This window comes from Eublepharis macularius, chromosome 3, assembly GCF_028583425.1.
Source record: "Eublepharis macularius isolate TG4126 chromosome 3, MPM_Emac_v1.0, whole genome shotgun sequence".
Classification (NCBI taxonomy): Eukaryota; Metazoa; Chordata; class Lepidosauria; order Squamata; family Eublepharidae; genus Eublepharis; species Eublepharis macularius.
Genome location: NC_072792.1, coordinates 186,428,522 through 186,450,614, shown reverse-complemented (window position 1 = coordinate 186,450,614; position 22,093 = coordinate 186,428,522). Strand labels below are relative to the sequence as shown.

The 22,093-nt window shown below is 52.4% G+C and overlaps 1 protein-coding gene across 1 annotated transcript; it reads right to left on the bottom strand.

Annotated features, from left to right (window-relative positions):
• Positions 1-490: 490 nt before the first annotated feature.
• On the bottom strand, positions 491-18,637 carry WDR73 (WD repeat domain 73). The gene is made up of 8 exons (XM_054973987.1): positions 18,541-18,637; positions 16,815-16,882; positions 15,842-15,930; positions 15,618-15,706; positions 14,718-14,785; positions 4,801-4,965; positions 2,384-2,770; positions 491-1,449 (listed from the first exon to the last, which is right to left on the bottom strand). The coding sequence occupies exons 1-8, from the start codon at positions 18,603-18,605 to the stop codon at positions 1,214-1,216; spliced, it is 1,167 nt and encodes a 388-aa protein (XP_054829962.1). The 5' UTR covers positions 18,606-18,637; the 3' UTR covers positions 491-1,213.
• Between the last annotated feature and the right edge of the window lie 3,456 nt (positions 18,638-22,093).

Sequence of the window (22,093 nt, the reverse complement as noted above, 5' to 3'; positions counted from 1 at the left end):
GAATCCTAGAATGATAGAAACATAGGGTTGGAAGGTACCTCCAAGGTCATCTAGTCCAAACCCTTGATACAACTAGAATGAAGATCCATCGGCATTTACATCCAGGTCTGAAGGTGGAAAGGGGGTGTTACCAGAAGACCTAGCTGGAATCCAACTGCAGAGGTACAATTCAACATGTAATATGCACAGAGGTGGGAAGTGCAGAAAATTGGCATCTGTAGTGAGATAAAAAATCCTGTGCCCTTGCGAAAACGTCTGCCATTCCGATTGATCTTCTAAACTGGCATTGTTGCTTTGCAAGCATTGGGGGCTACGTTCCGTTTAAAAGTTCTACCCTCCTAATCTAAGAAGTAGGGTGCAAGCCTGGAATGGGAACCCCAAGGCAGGTGCCACTGAGGGAAACCCCTCCTAGGCTACAATTAAACCGCACCCCCACTCCCTCTGCCTGCCAACACAATCACGCACACACAACCTCAGCAATGCCTTCCTTTTCAGAAAGCTTTTAATGTGTCATGAGTTATTACAAGAGGCCAAATGAAAGCCAGGAAAACCAGATGTTAATGCTTTCTCCACCATTCCCAGGCCTGTACAATGGAATTGATTTTTTCTTTTGTAATTAGAAATACAGAGTACAAATTCCCAGTGTGTGTAGATGCAAAATATACTCCAAAGATTACTGAAACACTTGGGGGATATGCATTTTTTCTCTACTTAAAACTGAATTTAATTTTTATTAAAACCATATTTTTGGTTCCCAGGTTTTAGTTTGGACCTTGGTGGAGTCTCCTACATCTGCAAATTTAGGGCTCGAATAAAAATAACTCTGTTTTCCACCTCTGTCTTTCCACAAGGAGAATTACGGCTTTTACAGAGCCTTTTTACCCCTTTCCCTGGGACTCGAAATGCAGGAAATGGTGGAGCAAACGTGATCCCTGACTGGGCTTCTCCCTGGTTCTGACGTCCGCAGAGGCCTTCTTCTCCTTGGCAAAGTCTTGCATAGGCCCTGTTTGGGATCATTAGATGGGACCCTCCACGCACAAACACACACAAACATCTTTACGCGCTTGCAAAATCTGCATTAAATTCAGGGAGTGGGGCAAACGGGCTCCTTAGTTCTATGCACACTCTTCCTGCTAGGAAGTCCCAGGTAGGTTCTTGTGAACAGGTCGCTGGAAAAGACGGAAACATTCCCAGGTGCTGGGAGAAGGTAAGTCTAGCTGGCCCCAGAAGGATCAGCCCAGTCCCACACATGCAGTGACCCATCAGTGGCTGCCGATAACAGGGTCCGTGGCTTGGAGGGGTGCCAAGTGTGGGCGGTCACCAAGGCGGGGCCGTCGGCTCCTTCTGCACCGCTGAAAATGTGCCCTCGGTGAACAAAGAGTGGCTCGCGTTCCTGGGGGGCTGGACCCCAGCTCTGGGTATCATAGATGCAGACAGTCCCATCAAAACCTTTGGGGAGAGGAAAAGAGAGAAAGGGCTGAAGGCGTGGAGGAGTCCCAACACCACGTGGGCTTAGCCGTACATCCAACTTCACGGCTCATGCCTCCCCGACGCGGCTCCCACCCTGCCTAGGAAGTGGTATGTGCTAGAAGGTTACTCTATCTGGGAGCTTCAGGCAAAGACGGCACCTCAAACGTCCCTGCAGGACTTCTAAGAAACAAGACGGCACTGGAGGTGGGCGGCGCTCGCTATACATCCAAACTCGGGGCCAACACAGAGCAGTGTGGGTCTTGCACATATATTTCCAGCCCAGTGGCTTCCAGGTCTTTGCTCACCCGCAGCCTTTCAGGCCCCCAGCTTCCCCCTCACCGGGGGACCCCCAGCCTCTTTCCCCATCCCTGCTCCCTCTTTCTCTCCTGACTGCCAAGACGCATTCACACGGACTCCCTGGGACTTCGCTGTTACTGCAATCCCTGGCTTGGGACTGGGAAGGGGGGCTCACTAGCCCCTCGCTGGGCCTTCTTCCACCTCTCACTTTGGCTTGACCACGAGGGAAGCTGCAAAGCCATCAGATGTCTTGTTGCAAAATAGTGTTATGGCTGGTTCCCCCTCCCGCCCCGAGAATCTAGACATTTGGCCTCGCTCAATATAATGCCCATTTTAGAGAAAGGGAAAATCGAGGCTTGCAAATGCTATGATTTGGTATAAGGTTGCATCGCACCCTGGGGCCCCAGCCTCAAGCATTCTAGGGCCGGCGGAGGAATTGGGCCATCCAGGGCAAAGCAAAACCTGTCAGTTATGTTAGCAGGTCAGCTTAGATTCACATGCAGCTCAGGTGTCCTCCACACCCCATGTCCTCTGGGCCCCCTCTTTCCCTCCCGTGGCATCAACAGCCAGTGCGGTGCTAAACCCCACAGGTAGGCCAAGCTCCACCAAATCTTACCCGATACAGCCAGGCACTCTTCCAGCTGAGGAGCGAAGGAGATGCACAGGAACTCCGAGCCTGGGAGGTTAGAGGCAGGCCTGCACCCTGTGGCCGCTTTCAGGGGGCTTGTCATATTTCGGGGGTCCGTGAGCACAATGCAGCCTCCTGCTGAAAGCCGAGCTATCCGGGGATGGTCCCCAACAGACCCCAGTGGGTTGTGCCTGACTCCCGCACACCATCTCCCCCCGCCCAGGGCCGAAGCGATGGATGCATCCTCTACAGCTCCCAGGAGACCCTGAGGCTGCCTGATATCGGCGAGGAACAGCTGCCCCTTGGCGCTGCAGGCCAGCACTGTGGTTTGGTCCAAGAACTCCAGAGTGGCGAGTTCATCCTGGTTTGCGGAGGCTGTAGGAAGAGACGACAAGAGGGAGCTAGGAGGGCAGTCCAGGCAAAGCAGCTACCTTCACGTCACAGCCCAATTCTGCGCTTGAGAATTTTGCTTGCAATTTCATCGTTACATGCTGTTTTATTTTACTTTATTTATGTTATTTATATTCTGCCTTTCTCACTGAGACTCAAGGTGGATTACATAGTGTGAGATTAGTACAATTCGTGGCAAGGACAAGGGCAGGCATTTCCACACAGTATCAAGAACATTTCCATAATGTCATGGGGTAAAAGAATATAAGTTTACAAAGATAAAGTATTAGCAAGGATCCAGTATGGGGTTGAGGAATTGCTGAAACACAACTCTAGGACTTACATTAAACAACATAAAGCTCAGGTAGGATATAGGCGTACATATTTAAAGCCCACCATCCTTCCGAGGTCAGTAAAATGAGCCCCCAGTTTCCTGGGGGTAAAGTGTAGATGACTGGGGAAGGCAATGGCAAACCACCTCGTAAAAAGTCTGCCAAGAAAACGCAATTCGATGTCCGCCATGGATCAGTAATGCTTGCACAGGGGACTGACTACCTTTACCTTTTCAATATGTAAGGCAACATAATGGTGAAATCTATGGTTTCTAACTCACTAGCAAAACATCTGGGACCCCTTTCCTACAATACCACCCTCTTAGCTGAGAAAAAAGGCCTTTTTTAATCATTCGGTTTTGCATCGTTTGCGGAAAGCCAGGAGGGTGGGGGCTCTCCTGACCTCAGGCAGGCCGTTTCATGGGGTAGGGGCCACCACAGAGAAAGCCCTTGTAGGGGCTGCTGTTGATTTCGCCCATGTGCAGGGTGGCACCTGCAAGAGCCCCTGTTCAGATGAGGGAAGCTGCCGTGGAGGAACATAGGGAGGGAGGCGGTCCCGTAGGTATGCTGGACCCAGGCCGTGAAGGGCTTTGTATGTTAATAACCATGCTTGCATCTGTCTGCTAAGGAGAGAGAGATCAACTGGTTCAGTCAAGTTCCAGCTTCCCGCTCAAGCCAGTCTGTTGCTTTAAAGAATGCCAGGATGTTTCCAGAAGCACAGAGGCAGCTTTTGCCATCATGGTGGAGGCTTGCTTCTTTCGAGAGGCCCCATGGCTTACAGGTGGACTTCACGTGCTGTGCATGGACGGCCGTTCTCGCCGTCGCAGCCCTTCTGCCTGTACATCTGTGCATGCACTTTCCTGTGCCTTTAAGCGTATTGCCCATTGCAAGGTCCTGCGTTGCCCAGCCCAAGCAGGCAACCAATTCTTGCACTTCCGGAAACTGTCAATCGACAGAGGCTTCCGCTCTATGGACTCCACCGCAGTCAAGCCGAGCCTGAGATTGTCGTGTTCACCCGCGTGGTCTAGCAGGAGACCAGCGTAAGGGCAGTTTCCTGCAAGGCCCGAGAACAGGTGGCCCCTCTGGCTGTGCCACGACTCCTGGTTAGGAGGGAAGAGATTCCCAGTTCTACACCATGGCAATGGGAGGCCCACCATGCAAAATGAACTAAGGCCAAAAAGCAACCCATTTTATATTGTCGAAGGCTTTCACGGCCGGAGAACGATGGTTGTTGTGGGTTTTCCGGGCTGTATTGCCGTGGTCTTGGCATTGTAGTTCCTGACGTTTCGCCAGCAGCTGTGGCTGGCATCTTCAGAGGTGTAGCACCAAAAGGCAGAGACAGTATAAATTACCTGCCAACATCTCCACACTGTGACACTGAGAGATCTCTGTCTTTTGGTGCTACACCTCTGAAGATGCCAGCCACAGCTGCTGGCGAAACGTCAGGAACTACAATGCCAAGACCACGGCGATACAGCCCAGAAAACCCACAACAACCGACCCGTTTTATGTTTCTCTGAACTGTGTTGAAGGCAAGGGGATCTCCCAGCAGGGTGCAAATAGAACAGAAGCAGCAGGTCTCAGGACCCAAACAGATCTCCACCCTTGAATCTCTGCCACTCAAGGGTGGGATCCTCTGGGACGATAGAGGTTTTCAAGCTGCAAAGAGGTAGAAACAGATACCTGCCCTGAAGACAATCTTCCTGGATTCGATCTCGGTCACCTGGACATCGCTGGTCTTCAGCCCGTGCAGTACCCAGGCAGACGTGGAGGAAGCTGTGGCAATTTTGGCCCAGGCTGGCTCATCTCCTTTTCCAGTGGGGATGGTTCCCAGGGGCTTAATGACATCTGTAGGACAAAGGGTGGGGCAGAGTGGTGTAATGGTTAGAGTGCTGGACTAAGCTCTGGGGCAGCCAGATACAAACCACCTACCTAGGAAACATATTGGGTGACCTTGGGCCAGTTGTTTCCTCTCAGCCTAACCTTCCTCGCAGGAGAAAAGAGCAAGAGTCCAGTAGCACCTATAAGGCTAACAACATTCGTGGTAGGGAATGAGCTTTCGTGAGCCACAGGTCACTTCTTCAGATACAGATGGACTCATATTCTAGCTATACCTGAAGTGAGCTGTGACTCACGAAAGCTCACACCCTACCACAAATTTTGTTAGTCTTATAGGTGCTAAAGGACGGTTGCTCTTTTCTGCTGCTACAGACAGACTAACACGGCTACCCATCTTGATCTTCCTTGCAGGGTTTTTTTGAGGAGACTCATTTGAGGTGCTCTGAGCGCCTTACAAAGAGGGGAGGACAAAAATAATTTGATGGATTCTGCTGCGGGGGGGGGGGGGCTGCCCATCTGCGTCAGACCAGGGAGCGTGCCTCACACAGGTCCAGTTCTCGCACCCCCGGGGGAAAGTGGTGGAGGGGATTCTCTCGCTTCCAAAAAAAAAAAAACCCACTCAGGAAGCTTCATGCATTTCACTAGCAAGTCAGAGCCAAGCTACAAGTGATGCCTGACACAGGTTGGACACTTGTCGGCTTCCCTCAAGTTCTGATGGGAAATGTAGGTGTCCTGGTCTTACAGCTTGGCTCTCCATTTAATTGAAGTTTATAGAAACCCCTCCCCCCCACACACACACAGGAGAGGGGAAGGGGGGCACCCAGCGAGAGCCCAACGCCTGCATTCCCCTCCCAACTGCATGTTCTCCCTCCCATAGACTGACGCTCTGTAAACTTCAATTAAATGGAGAGCCAAGCTGCAAGACCAGACTGCCTACATTTCCCATCAAAACTTGAGGGAAGCTGACAAGCGTCCGACCTGTGTCAGGCGTCACTTGTAGCTTGGCTCTCAGGGAAAGAGCCCAGCTGGGATCTTCTACCTGATCTGATAATTTTCTATATACACCGGCAGGACCCCAAGGTGGCTATTTTACTCCCCTTACAACACCTGTATTGCGCTCCCTCCCCGACTTTCTGAGAGTTCCCCAAAGATGTGTGCCGCCACCAAAGACTCCCCCCGCCTTAGTTCTCTCTGTTTGACCCACAGTATAGGAAGGTTTAGTCATATTTAGTACAGCCAGCATGTGGGGATGGCTGTGAGGTAAAAAGGGATCCTTTATTCTAGATAAAACAGATATTTAACTTAAAAAGAAATAAGAGTTTATTTAGAAGTAGAGAGGTATAATGATTAAAGGGTGCCTCATGGGATTAGAGTCCAGTGGCACCGTAGAGACCCACAAAATTTTCAGGGTGTAAGTTTTTGAGAGTCAAAGCTCCCTTCTTCAGACTCGAACAATCTCCCTTCTTCAGATACAAGTAGGAATGGAGATCTCCATTTCTACTTGTATCTGAAGAAAGGAGCTCAGACTCTCGAAAGTCTCTTCTGGGTCTCTAAGGTGCCACTGGACTCAACTCCTGCTCTTCAACTGCAGACTGCTAACCATCTTCATGAAGGAGGCACCCAAAGCGTAATGGTTTCATTCAGGCTACTAGTTTTCTAGTTGCAAGATGGGTACAGGGCTAGTTCTAACATATTCAGCAGACTTAGAGTGATTCTGCACACATTGGATAATGCACTTCCAATCCTCTTTATAGATCATTTGGAACGGATTTTTTTCATGTGCGGAACAAAAAATCCACCTCAAACGACTGATAAAGTGCATTGAAAGTGCATTATCGAACGTGTGCGGAACAATTCTTAGTCACAAAGACTTATTTCCCTCAGTTTCCACTTAGGCTAATACCATCCACAAAAAGGTACACTCCGGCTTCTTTCAGACTCCGGCATTTCATGACCTCTCTTCCAACAGCAGTTCACTCTGCCTCAAAGGGTCCAGCTACCACCCAATCATTTATTTAATTTAATTTTATTGGATTTATATCCTGCCCTCCCGGCGAATGGGCTTAGGGCAGCTGATGAGTTAGAAAACAGGGTTAACATACCTGTAACTTATGTTCATCGAGTTCTTCTGTGCCGACACACATGGGTACTGCGCACGCGCAGGCCAGCCGCCGGAAGATTTTTTATCGCTTTCCCAGCTCCGAAGGGGCCGTTTGCCGCGCGCCTCAGCGACCGTTTCCCGCCCAAACGGTCACATGCTCCTCCAGCGGCCAACGGCCCCTTCCCTCAGTTCTCCCTTGCCGCCGCTCATCCAACACACAGAGCCATAGCCCCGAGAAGACTAGAGCCATAGCCCAGCCAAGTACAGCGATCTGCGTTGGAGTTCACAGCGGGGTAGGAGGGAGGGTTGTGTGTCGGCACAGAAGAACTCGATGAACATAAGTTACAGGTATGTTAACCCTGTTTTCATCTTCGTTCTGTGCCTCCACACATGGGAGAGTACCAAGCTTCACACAATAAGGAAGGTGGGGTGAAATCCAACTCAATTTTATTATACAACAAGAAAGGAACAAGACAACATATATACACCTACACATATGTTACAAAAGAAAACATACCAACCCCACAACATCCAGCAAGTATAAATACATATCTATATATATATATATACAACATATACAGCGCCTCCACCTCCCCATTGGAGCATATTAACCAGCATACTCCTAGGGAAACAAGGAATGGAGGACAGCCCTAGCAACAGCTACATCCTCATTGGCATTTACATCCACAGCGTAATGCCGTACAAAGGTATCGGCGGACGACCAAGTTGCAGCCCTGCAAATATTAGCTAAAGGTATACCCTTGAGCAGGGCCGAAGATGTCGCCTGGGACCGTGTGGAGTGAGCCCTGACACCCAAAGGACAGTCCACCTTAGCCGTGGCATAGGCCTTCACAATGGCTGTCACAATCCAACGTGACACCGTCTGTGCAGACGCCCTGCGGCCCTTGTCCTTCGCCCCGAAACACACAAAAAGGTAAGGACTGTTCCTGAACACCCTTGTTCTTTCCAAATAAAAAGCCAAAGCTCTCCGCAGATCTAAACTGTGGAGGGCCTTTTCCCCCTTAGTAGAAGCTTCAGGGAAAAATACAGGCAGAGAAATCTCTTGCGAAAGGTGGAAGGTTGACACCACCTTGGGCAGGAACGAAAGACACGGTCGCAAGACCACCTTATTCGCATGAAAGCGAAGGAACGGGGGGTCTGCCCTAAGAGCAGCCAGTTCGCTGACCCGTCTGGCAGAAGTGATCGCCACGAGGAATGCCACCTTGTAGGAGAGCAAGTCCAGAGGGCACGTAGCCAAAGGCTCAAAAGGGGGCAACATCAACCTGGCCAGGACCAGGGAGAGAGACCACTGGGGCACAGGGGGTGACACAGGCGGGTAAAGATTAAGCATCCCTTTCAAAAACTGGCGGGACTTCTGGTGAGAGAAAACCGTGCAGCCATCCACCCGATCATGGAACGCAGAGATGGCCGCAAGGTGCACCTTCAGAGATGCTACACTAAGGCCCTGATCTTTCAGCTCGCAAAGATAATCCAAGACCATCCCCAAGGGGCTATCCAGAGGCGCCACCTTCCTAGAGGCAGCCCAAGCCTCAAACCTACTCCACTTCGCCTTGTAGGCACGCCGTGTGGAGGGCTTCCTAGCGTTCAGTAGGACCTTCCTGACGGGCTCAGAGAAGCCTAGGGACGGGGCCGAATCCGCCAAGCGGTCAGGTGTAGTTTCCTGGGCTCGTGATGGAAGAGCTCCCCGTGTAGGAGGAGATCCCTCCGGGGCGGAAGGGCCACGTAAGTTCGGCCGGACATCTCCAGCAGCTTCGGGAACCAGAGCTGCCGTGGCCAGAACGGAGCCACTAAGATGCAGTCCGTGTTGTCCCTCTCCACCTTGCACAGCACTCTGGGTATGAGAGGGACGGGCGGAAACATGTAATGTAGTCCCCGGGCCCAAGTAAATTGGAAGGCATCCCCAATAGAGAGGGGATCGCTTCCTGCCCGAGAACAAAAGACCTCGGCCTTGGTGTTCGCCGACGTCGCAAACACGTCTATGCTTGGGCGACCCCACTTCCGAAAGATCGGCCCAGCGTACTTTGCGTTGAGCCCCCATTCGTGATTCAGCATGTGTACCCTGCTGAGAGTGTCCGCCTGCACATTGTCCGACCCAGCTACATGAATGGCGCGAAGCGTCACCCCATTCCTGATTGCCCATTCCCAAATGAGCGTGGCCTCCCTGCAGAGGATCATGGACACCGTGCCGCCCTGTTGGTTTAGGTAATACATAGCGGTAGTGTTGTCTGTCTGCACCAGCACCTGATGGTTCTGCAAGATTGCTGTGAACGACATAAGTGCAAAACGAACAGCCCTCAGTTCAAGCACATTAATATGGAGACCCTTTTCTCTCTCAGACCACACATCCTGAACACATAGCTCCCCACAGAAAGCCCCCCACCCCTGCAGAGAGGCGTCCGTGGTTACGGAGAACTCGGGATGATGGAAACCAAATGGGGTCCCTTTAAACAAATTAACATCTGACAACCACCAGTCAAGAGAGGATATAACGGCTCTGGGAACAGAGAATTTAGCAGTCGGAGGATGCTGTAAAGCATTGTATCTCCTCACAAACCAATTCTGGAGCGGGCGCATCCGCAGCCTCGCAAAAGGGACCACCGGGGTCGCAGCAGCCATATGCCCTAGCAAGCATTGAATCATGCGCACTGGCTGATAACGATTCCGTTTAAACAGGGTTACCAGTCCCTTCAAAGAACGTGCCCGCTCTGGAGGCAATAAAGCCTTAGCCTCCACTGAGTCGAACACTGCCCCAATATAAGGCACAACACGGCTAGGTGTCAGCTTAGATTTTTCAAAGTTAACCAGGAGGCCCAAGCGTTCGCAAGTGTCTAGCACCAATGCCACATCTTGCAGCAGCTTAACCTCCGAGCTCGCTGTTATGAGCCAATCATCGAGATAGGGGTAGATGGTACAGCCCTGCTCTCGAAGAAAGGAAACCACAGGAGCCACGCACTTAGTAAACACACGTGGGGCTGTGGAAAGGCCGAAGGGGAGAACCTTGTAACGGAATACCCGCTGCTTGTAAACGAAGCACAGAAATCTCCTGTGCTCCTCCAAGATTCCCACGTGGAAATACGCGTCCTTTAAATCCAGGACAGCGAACCAATCCCCCTTCCTCAAAAGGGCAATTACAGCAGGCAGTGTGATCATCCTAAACTTGGTGACCCTTAGAAAGGCATTTAAGCCCCTAAGATCCAAAATGGGACGTAGACCCCCGTCCTTCTTAGGGACCAGGAAGAACCGGGAAAAGAAACCCTTCTCAGACTCCACAAATGGCACCTCTTCCACAGCACCCTTAGCCAAGAGGGACCTAATTTCATCCTCCAGCTCAACCAAGGTATTATTCACCGCACTCAGCGGTGAAGTACACATCGGCAGTTCAGTGAATTCCAGCCCGTACCCCTTATCAACAATCGTTAAGACCCATGAGTCAGATGTTATTGACTCCCATTCAGACAAAAAAGGACTGAGTCTGTCCGAAAAGTTCAGGGCTGCCGCAGGGCCGGGTCTTCAGAACTGCCTTCCAGCCCCTTGCGGATCTTTCTGCTGGGGTGGAGGTTGAGACGAGCGGGGCTTGAATGGCCTACGCCTCCTGCCCTGGTGTTGCGCTGGGGTATACTGGCGCTGCGAAGTAGGGTACTGCGGATAATACGGACGGGGTTGGTATCTGCTGCGGTACTGGTAGGGATTATACCTTGACGAGTACCGAGGCTTGAACGTGGACCTGTCCGCCGGAGTGACCCCCAGGGAGCGAGCCGTCTGCCGGTCCTCCTTCTTCTTTTTAAGCGCCTCGTCGGTGGTGGTAGAGAAGAGGGAGTCACCCTCGAAGGGCAGACGTTCAATCTTGGCCCTCACCTCCTGCGGGAGGGCAGTCGACCGCAACCACGAGTGCCTCCTCAGAAGCACCGCTGACGCCATACCCCGAGCAGCCGTGTCAGCCGCATGACTTCCAGCATTCATCTGTTGTTTTGATAATCGTACTGCCTCCGTCTGCAGCAACGACACCACCGCCTTCTTGTCAGCAGGGAGGTCAGTGACATAGTTGGCCAGCTTCTCCCATAGGTAGAGCTGATAGCCCGCCATAATTGTTTGATAGTTGGCTATCCGGAGGGCTAAAGCAGCGACTGAGTACTGACGTCTACCCAGTGCGTCCATCTTCTTTCCCTCCTTATCCGGTGGGACGGAAGAGGACCCCGACCTCTTGTGCTGAATCTCCTCGGCTATCAAGGATGACGGTGGAGGGTGCTTGATGAGAGACTGCCACGTCCCTTGTTTGATCTTATACATCTGTTCGATGCGTTTGGACGTGGCAGGCAGGTCAGATGGTGACTTCCAGACCTTGTCGATGATCTCCTCCAAGCCCTCCAACATAGGAAAACCTACTGTAGCCGGGTTCTTCCCATAGATTCTGCACAGCAACTTGTCTTTCGTCTTCGGGACCACGGAGGACACGTCAATCTCCAAGGCCTTGGACATGCGGGCCATTTGGTCTGCATAAATCCGCAGGTCCTCGAAGGGAGAGCTGGTGGATGGGCCGACATTGTCGTCTGGAGATGGTTCAGAGAACGACTCAGAGCGATAGCCGGACCCCGCATCCTCGTCATCCTCATCAGACGCCAGAGCTGACACTTCGTCTCCTGGGAAGGGTGGGGGCAACCACTCACGACGGCTAGACGACGACGGCCCCGGATCCGATGATCTGAAGCCAGGTGGAGCCCCTTTCCACTGGCACCGATAGGCCTCAGGTAGACCTGTAGCCTGCTGGTGACGCGCAGCCACAGACCGCTCGGATCCGACTCGCTCGGATCCGACACTCCCCTCCGACCAGTACCGCTGGCTACGGGCAGACTGTGCAGGAGACTGTGCAGGCGAAGGATCCCTGGTCGCCTCTCGGATCCGACGACGCGGAGCCGGGCTCGATTCCGGTGTTGGCGAACGCCGCCCACTCGACAGGACCACATAGGCCCCCGGATCCGGCACCTCTTCCTCAAGGAGGGGACGGTCAGGGGAGTCTAGGTGAGGTGATGGCGTAGGTGGAGACACCAGGACCACCTCCTCTGCAGGCCGGCGCCGAGGGGACCGAGAGCGATGTTTAGTCTTCTTAGCCTTCTTCTTCGGCACCGATTCGGAGGAAGCTTTTGGAACCGATGCCCTCTTGGTCGACGCCTTTCGTGCAGCCTCCGGTCCCGGGACTGCCACAGGCCTTTCGATCGACGCCGGGGCTGACCGTATCGGATCCGACTCACCCGGTTCCGGCCTCGGAGTCGACCTCCCCGGTTCCGACCTCACCGACACCGACTTGTGCGGGGACTTCGCAGACCTCGCCACCGAGCTTGCCCTCGACGCCGGCTTGTCCGCCGGGCGGGATGTAGCCACCGATTTTGAGGAGGTTACAGAGCCCGCTCGAGACCGGCTCCCGGCATGGGTGGAGGTTCGGCCAGACTTCTCCGCGGCCCCAGGTTTCTCCGCCTCGGAGGGCCCAGGGGCGTCCAAGACCCGCTGCCACAGTGAAGCCTTGAGGCGGGCGGACCGCTCCTGCCTGGCTTTATGCGTAAAGCCCTGGCAGATCTTGCAAGTGGGGACTACATGTTCCTCCCCCAGACAAAGCAGGCAAAGGCTATGCCCATCCGTTTGGGCCATTTTAGCACGGCACTGGGCACAGTGCTTAAACAGGGCTGTAGAAGCCATTCTGGGGGGCAAACCAAAAAGCGAAGTCAAACACAGTCCGGGTCAAATACTTCACCAAGATCAGTCCGTCCAAATCAGTAAGCAGAAGAGAAGTCAAATCCAGATCCAAGTCAGTCACGAGAAAGCAATCCAAAGCACAGGAAAAAAGCACGGAGCTACAAGCGAACGTTCTCCTCAAGCGGCGGCAAGAAGAGAACTGAGGGAAGGGGCCGTTGGCCGCTGGAGGAGCATGTGACCGTTTGGGCGGGAAACGGTCGCTGAGGCGCGCGGCAAACGGCCCCTTCGGAGCTGGGAAAGCGATAAAAAATCTTCCGGCGGCTGGCCTGCGCGTGCGCAGTACCCATGTGTGGAGGCACAGAAGAACGAAGATGAAACCAGAGATTTCACCAGTATGTTGCCTTACGTATTATCTGTTGCTTTAAATATGTACTCCTGTTTATTTATTTATCTATTTATTTATTTAGATTTATACCCCGCCCTCCCCACAAATGGGCTCAGGGCACTATATCCTACCTGTGCTTCATGTTGTTCAATGTAAGTCCCAGAATTGATTATGTTCTGTTTCAGCAATTTCTCAACCCCATACTGGATCCTTGCTAATACTATATCTTTGTAAACTTACATTCTTTTACCCCATGACATTGTTTGTGGAAATGTTCGTGACGCTGTGTGGAAATGCCTGCCCTTGTCCTTGCTACTGATTGTACTAATCTCGCACTACGTCATCCGCCTTGAGTCTCAGTGAGAAAGGCGGAATATAAATGACAAATAAATAAAATAAACAACAACCATAAATAACAATAAACACAGTTAAAACATGTGCAATTGTAAAAGAAAAACAGAATCACTATAATGATTCAGTGCCCCTATGAAAGCGCGCAAGGCAGGACAGAGCAGGGTGCAGCAGTCAGAAAGGGAACAGAACGTCGGCTCCCAAGCAAAGGACCGGAGGAACAACTCCGTCTTACAGGCACATAGCACACTTCCCATCCAGCTCCTCCCCTTTCTTCCCACAGAGGCCTGCATCTTAAACCACAGCAAGCGGACCTTCAAACCGCCTCATTAATTAGCAGAAATAAAACCCACGGCAATATTTACACGGCAAAATGTTACACCCAATATTAGGCAGCCCTCTCTAAGGACAGGCCGCAGCTCAGTGGTAAAGCCTGTTTCATGTGGGGGGGGGGCAAGAGGGTGTCTCTGCTTCAGGGATTTCAGAACATGGAGCTGGAAACAAAGCCTGAGACGTTGTCCACCCACACACAGCAAGGCAGGCCCTCAGCTGGTTAAAAGACTACACCGCCCCTCTATTCCAGCCTGAGAAGAACATAAGCTAGGTAGCCTTTACAGAACCATCTGCGAGATTCTGACCCACTGCCAGCAGAGAGGTTAAGGGGCTTTGGACAAGGTTTCCTGCCTCCAATACTCACTGCCTGTGGTGGCAGCCTTGCCATGTGATTGCCAGCAAGTACAGATGAAGAGATAAACTCGAAGCCCATTTGGCTTCCCAGCCAGTTTGGAAAACACGGCACACTCCCTGGGGCAGAAAGCCCCACTCTGTCACTCTGTTTCCACTTGGGTAAAGGATGCTTGGCTGGAGGGACACGAGAGACGTTCGTGAAATTACACAAGGGGCAGAAACCAAAAATGCTGGAACGTGGAGGGCACCCAATTCAAGACGGACATAAGGAAGTACTTTTGCCTGCAACATATTAAAATATGTTGAAATTCGGAGGCCTGCTGTTGTTGAAGGGGCCTGCCGACTCCTGGTCCTCTTGGTAGGCCTGGTTAACCACGATGGAGTGCTGGACTGAATGGATCCTGGGTCCGACCAAGTCATCTTACGTCCTTAATAATAAACTGCTGCTAATTTCCATCACACAGCCCAAGTGTCTACGGTGTGCTGGGTTCCAGGCAGGCATCAAACCTCTGCCCCTCTGCGGCCGCTCACCTGTCTCATCCTGCTCCATGCACCAAACCTGCACAGAACTGTCCGGAGGGCCACTCGTCACCAGCAAGCTGCAGGCACAAGCAAAGGGAAGACCGAGTACTGAAAGAAGGGAAGCAGCCAACCTGCCCTCCCCAGCCTGTTGCATCTCCGAGTCTCTGCAGGAGTTTCCTGTAAGAAGTGCTCCCGGGTTCTGCATTGCCGGCCCCTCGTGACCCACACCATACTGCTGGCCATGCTAACAATGCACGGCAGAGAGGTGGGATATAAATTAAATAAATTCTGTGCTGCCTTTTAAAAATTATCACCATCAGGCAGAAAGATAGACCAGGCTCTGCCTCTCCCTGGAAATTCCCTAAGGAAACAGACCTCTCTCTCTCTCTCTCTCTCTCCAACCTACACTCAGGCACCATTCCTCTGTGCTGCATACTCAGGCGGCAGGCAGAAATTGCTGGAGGGCTGCCCAATCTGGCTAAAGGGGGAAAGGGGTGCCAAATCTGCTTGCAAGAAGGTGAAAGGTTTCCTTGGCATAAGGCAGCTTCTTGTATAAATGGAGAAACAAGCCTGGATCGGGTTCTGCAGAACCGCTTTGCCAAAGATGGTGCTTTCCTCCACCCCCAGGAGACTTCTGCTGACCCCCTTACATCAGTAGAAGGCTCCTGGTCTTAGCAGAACAGATAGACAGGTCCCAGCCCTACATGTCCACAGACCCACCGCAGCCCCTGGTCAAAAGCTGGCCTGCCCATTTGCTCAGGAGCAACTGAGAAAATCCTGGGCCCCCACTCCCAACCTTCTTTCCTCAGAGTGAATATTGCTCCATTTCTGCTGAGCACGGACACTCTTGGCACATCGGAGGGGCTCGGTTGCTCCTGCCGGTGCAGCCAGCACTTCCAAGCAGCCTACCTGGTCTCCGGGACGTGCTTCAGGCTGTACACTGGGCGGTCCGCAAAGCCACCAAGCTCCAACTTAAAATCCCTTTCCGGACACAATCCCTGTAAAAAGCCAAGGAACCCATGAAAGACGCTGGACTGGTGGGAGCGGAAGTCATCCCACTGACCTGATTACTAAACACTCGAAGAGACGGCCTGAGATTCGAAGCTCCAGTAACATCTTCTGGGCACCTTTACCTGATTCTCCTTTGCAAACAGCCTGGGGGGCAAAAGGAGCCGGAGGATCTCATTCCGCCTTCGGTCGTCATATCCTGCTACGCAGACCCCTGGAAACAGAATCACAAACCAAGCTCGGAATTCAACGCCTGGATTCTAAAGAGGCTCGGAAGCCGGGACCTGATGCTGAGGCCATCTGGGCCGCTCCAGGCTCCCATCTGCACCTCTCTCTCAAGTTTTCCCCTCCCTCAATTTCTTTCAAACACGCAAGCTTCTGTCCCTCGGAACATGTACAAATCTCTCTCCCTGGTAATATTAGTGGGCAACAGAAATCCGCATTCCTAAATAGCCGATTCTCGGCAGCCCCGTCACTGGCAATATCTGGCCCTGTTTGGCCCCAGGTCCAATTACCAGGTGGCCTCTGGTTGTTGGGAAAAGATGAATGGAGGCAGGGAGAAACAGGAAAGCTCTCATGAGCCCCTTGGTGGGAGAAACAGGTAACGTCATCAAGTAGCGTTCTTGATGGTTCACGGCTGGAAAGCAGGGCTGCCCCAGCCCTGATATGAAAACAGGTGCAATAAGCACGCTGCTGTCTTCGTAATGTGAATGGCTTGCGATTCCAAGCGCACGGTGCAGCTAATAATAACATTCGATTTATATACCACCCTTCAGGACAACTTAATGCCCACTCAGAGCAGTTTACAAAGTGTTATTATTACCCCACAACAATCACCCTGTGAGGTGGGTGGGGCTAAGAGAGCTCCTAGAAGCTGTGACTGACCCAAGGTCACCCAGCTGGCTTTGTGGAGGAGTGGGGAGTCAAACCCGGCTCTCCAGATTAGAGTCCCGTGCTCTTAACCACTACACCAAACTGGCTCACATGTTTCCCAACAGGGAAACAGAGAGCACCACTGAGCAGCAGGGCACGAGCCTCAGCCGGCAACTGACAGCAGCCGTCCAGCCAAGGGACCCAGGGCAGAAAGGAGCGACTCACGTTTTTCTCCCGTCCATGCGATGACACGGGTGGGCTCGTGAAGCTCATACACGTGGAGATCGTTGTACCTAAGTGAGACAAACAGCACCCTGCAGGAGCCGAGAGGGCAGAACTCCCTCTTTCAGACACCAGGAGTTGAGCATCCATCAAGTAACCATGTCGGTGGGGGGAGCATTCCTGAGAATTCACAAGTTTCTAGTCCCAATTCAGGAGTATGCACATTACACAATTGCACCGCGCACAAACACCCAAACTGGTACAGATTACAGAACTCAACATCTTGAGAGCCTCGGCTTCCTTTCACCCCCCGCCCAAAATCCAAGTTTCTAGCCCTCAAGATTCTAGGACAGAAGTAAAATCTCAAAAGCTATGCAGTGCATGAGATAAGCCTCCAAGATTTCTATTAGCTAGAAGGCAGAACTTGGGTGCATGCATGTTGTTGCCTGAGCCCCCTCTCCATACCAGGGAAAATGCAAAATAATTCCCAAAATAATGAAAGGGGACTAGCAGCTCCCCCCCAATCTAACTAGCACAGCCCCCAGCCATTTCTCCTTCCTTATCCTCCACACCAGGAAAACTTCACCTGCTTAATTTTTGCCTTGATGGTTCTTTATGGGAGAGGAAAAGATTACAGCCCCCACTCCCAGCGAAGCAACTGATCTTGGGTTTGCTCCATGAATCTTGAGGCAGTGTCCCAAAAGCAAAACCAAGCAGCAGCGTTCAAAGCCCAAGGGCACAAAAATATCACTGGAGGCACAAGCGGAAGAGCCCTGTCCACAAGTTACCATCCAGTTTGTGCACAGACTATACTTGATTGTTCTTTGTATGTGCACTAAGAAATTCTCACATTACATTCAACACACACGTTCCGTTGAATGTGTGAAACAAACACCACATCCATCCAGGTATGTAGCCAGATAGGAGGGCAGTATTGTAGGGAGGGGGCCTCAGATGCTTCGCTAATGAGTTAGGGACCATAGACCTCACCGCTATGTTGTCTTGCATATTATCTGCTGCTGCTTTAAATATGTACTCCTATATACTACCTGTGCTTCATATTGTCTAATGTCAGTCCTAGAATTGCTCATGCTTTTCAGCAATTCTTCAACACTGTATTGGATGGTTGTTGTGGGTTTTCCGGGCTGTATTGCCGTGGTCTTGGCATTGTAGTTCCTGACGTTTCGCCAGCAGCTGTGGCTGGCATCTTCAGAGGTGTAGCACCAAAAGACAGAGATCTCTCAGTCTTCTTTGTAAATTTATGTTTATTTATTTACCCTGTGGCACTGTTTATGGAAATGTCCTTAACGCCGTATGGAACTGTCCTTGACAGGAATTGTACTAATCTCACACTATGCAATTCGCCTTGAGTCTCATTGAGAAAAGCAGACTATAAATGACACAAGTAAATAAAAAGTATAAATAAATAAATCCCGGCCCTAAAGCGAACGCACATGCACTCTTCTTTGTGAACACAAGCATGCGCCTACAGGCAGGATGTCCACCGCAGCCCGTGTACAGGACACCCGAGCCCAAACCCTCCCGGCCTCTTGCAGCCGAGGGCCTGAACAGCATCTTAAGGGCGTGAGGCTGACCCTGCCGGAGCAGAGACCCGGCTTCAGGCGCCCGCTCGCTGGGACCAGGCGCTCCACTGCGGGCCAGCCTGCCTCGCAGGGCTGTTGTGCAGCAGCTGAGCTGGGAAAGGGGACCGCGCGCACGCGCCGCTTACAGCCGCAAGGAGTCCAGCAGCCAGGCGTCCGCGCCGCCCGCCTCCTCTTCCTCTTCCTCCCGCATCACCGCCTTCTTCTTCCTCCCTCCCTCCCTCCGACGGGAGTTCCTCCGGCGGCCGCGCGGATCACGTGAGCGCGCTCTCACGTGACTGCGGCGCCGCTCGCCGGCCCGCCCCGTCCCCGGTTCAGGCGCCTGCCCGGCGGGGGCGCCTCGACTGGCAGGATCCGGCCCGTGCCCAGGGCGGGGGGAGGGCTGCCGGGCATGGGGGGCGGGGGCGCTGAGTGGGGCGGGGCCAAGCCCCCAAGCTGCCCCCCCATGCCGCCTGGCAAGACGTGGAAGAGCCCTGTTGCCAGCCTCCAGGTGGTGGCTGGGGATCTCCCGGAATGGCAGCTGAGCTCTAGCCCGCAGAGATCGGCTCCCTGCTTCCGGGCCTTATGCCCCACTAAGGACCCTCTCCGAAGCCTGCCCTCTCCAGGCTCTACCACCAAGTTTCCAGGGATTTCCTATCTAGGGTTGCCAGCTCCAAGTTGGGAAATTCCTGGAGGGAATCTGGGGGGTGAAACCTGGAGAAAGTGGGGTTTGGGGAGGGAAAGGACCTTGGCATGGCGTAATTCCATAGAGTCCACACAGACACACACACACACACACACACACACCCCACCCCCCCCCCCTAACCATTTTCCCCAGGTGAACTGATCCCTGTGGCCTGGAGACCAGTTGTAATTCTGGGGGTTCTCCAGCCACTACCTGGAGGCTGGCAACCCTATTCGTATCAGAGGGTGGGGCGGTCTTTGCTGGGGAAGCTTGGCTCCTACTTCTGCCTCAACCGTGCTACTCACTTGGTGACCCTAGCCTGCCTCTGTGTGTGATGTGCCATCAAGTCTATGAATGAAAGACCTCCAAAACGTTCTCTCACTAGGGTTGCCATCTCCAACTTGGGAAATTCCTGGAGATCTGGGGGGTGAAACCTGGAGAAAGTGGGGTTCGGGGAGGGAAAGGACCTCGGCATGGCATAATTCCATAGAATCCACCCCCCAAAGTAGCCATTTTCTCCAGGTGAGCTGATCTCTTTGGCCTGGAGACCAGCTGTAATTCCGGGAGATCTCCAGCCACTACTTGGAGGCTGGCAGCCCTGTCTCTAGCAGACCAACTCAGATCCTGCAAACTGGAGGGCGTGGCTTCTTTGATTGCCTCTGCTGCGGTCTTAACTGCCTCTGGCAGTTGCCAAGCTGGGCGAGTGAAGGGACCAGGACTGGGATCCGCTAGCTTTGGGTTGGCTTCCTTCACAGCTGCCACACACCCAGTCAGCATTTTAATCGCTTTCCTTCTCACTCTCCACCAGTCCAGACCCCATCAGCATATATTGTATATTGCAAACTGCCTTGAGTACTAAGTCTCTTCATTTATGAGGTCGCCAGATATCTTGGAGAGGCAGTATCTAAATCAAATCAATATACATTTAAAATTAAGCTTCTTTGTTGGCCATGTGTGAAGATGTGGGCTGCGTTGGCGATGTTTCCTTTATTTGCTTCATGATGACTGATGTTCGGGAAGGCCTGGGGAAACGGTTTTTTAATGTTCAAGAGCATTTGCAAATTCTTGACATCAAGGTGTGGCTCAGCACATGCTTCCAGTACTAGTTGGGACAGTAAGTGTGGGGGGGCAATTTTTCTGTTGTTATGTGACAATTTGGAGTGGGCCTTCTCAGTCACAGCTAGAGATGGGAATGAACCACAAAAAACCGCAAACCACGAGGTTCGTGGTTCATAGGTTTTCACGAACCAGGAACCACGAACTGGGGCAATTTACGAACCGGTTTGTGGGGTTTAAATGCCCCTTTCCGGCCGCTTAGCAACGGCAGGGAAAGGGGCCTTTGGCAGTTTAAAGGGCCCTTTCCTGCCTTGCAAGCGGCAGGGCCCTTTAAACTGCCCCAGCCCCAGCCTTACCTTGCCCTGCGGGCCCACAGTGTCCTCCCCCTCCTCCCGCGAGGGGCAGGAAGGCCGTTTTTGGCCTCTTCTGCTGGTGTGTGGGCCTGCAGGGCAGCGGTGGAGGCCGGAAACAGCCTTCCCACCCCTCAAATGGCCACTATGGCGGCCATTTGAGGGGCAAGGAGGCCGTTTTCAGCCTCTGCCGCCCTGCGGGCCCGTGCGGCAGATGGCCACCACGGGCAGTTTAAAGGACCCTGCCAGCTGATAGGGGATTCCCACCCACCCGCCGCCGCCTTCCAGCTGATAGTTTGAAGGGCCCTGCCGCTTGCAAGCCGCATTTCCCTGGGGAAACGGCCGTTTAAACTGCCCCTTTATGACCCAAACGAACCAGTAGACCAGTTTGTGGAAATGAGCTTCCGCTAACCACTTGTTCGCGAACCACAAACCGGCCTGGTTCATGCGATTTTTTGGGGTCGTGATTCAATTTGTGCCCATCTCTGGTCACAGCACCAAAACTCGAACTCTCTGCCCAGGAGACTCACCTGTCCCCTTCTGTTGCCGTCTCCTGCTAGCAGGCGAAGTTTCGTCTCATGTTCCCTCAGTGGCCCCTCTTTTCTGCCATGTTTTAATTGCGATGTTTATGTTTTTATATAAGTGTTTAACTTGGTTTTAGTGTTTTAATGTGTTTTTGTTTGGTTTTAATAGTTTTTAAGATGTGTTTGTATTATATTATATACGCTTTTAATCTGTTGGTACTGATAAGGGCAGAAAAGTGGGGTATAAATTTTGTAAATAATAATAATAGCTGCTTTGGTTGCTTACGCATCCCCTCCCAATATTCTGCACCCCAACTGCCTCGATCCCATTGGGGTGTCTTGAGGTCATCGTTTTGCACACCTGATCAAAAAGATTTGGTGTATGTGCCGTTGGGGCGTGCTGAGCGTGATTTAAAAGCAGCGGTTGAGCCTGTCCTCTTGACGGAAGGAAGCGCGTGGAAGTAGGAGAGCTTTCCAGACAAGGCCCTGAGGCAGACCTCTCCTGGGTTCACTTGTGTGCCAGCTACACCATTGCTACTTCTCCCCTTCCTTTCTTCTTTTGCCTCTTTCCTTTGGCATGCTCCTGTTAGCATTTTTCTAACGCTGCCAAAGAAATAAGCCTTCTCACAACAAGGGGGTGTGGCTGAAGGGATCCGCCTTCCGCCAGGGGTCTCTTGCTCCAAGCTCAGCTTCCTCCAATAAGTAGGTAGCTTCCCAGGTGATGCGACGCCATTTTATCAGATCTTAGGAAAGCAGAGTGTGAAAGGGAGGGTGGGGGGTTACATGGCGGAAGCTGCCTTCAGTTCATGGGGTCGTGCCCATGCTAGAGGTCCCGGCACACTCCGTGGCACCCTGGTCAAAAGTGTTAGAAATAGGAATGTCTGGTGTACAACAGCAGCAAGAAGGAAGAAGAGCCTACCACGCAGGGGGCAGCAAGGATCACTTAGTTAGGACAGTGAGAGTAGCACCTCTCTTGTTTCCTGGGGGTCATTTCCTTGTCTTGTCTCCTATTGGGCTAAACAGGGCAATATCCTGCTTCTTCTCTCTCCTGCCACACTTCTTTTCTCTCTCTGCAAGATGTAGTCAG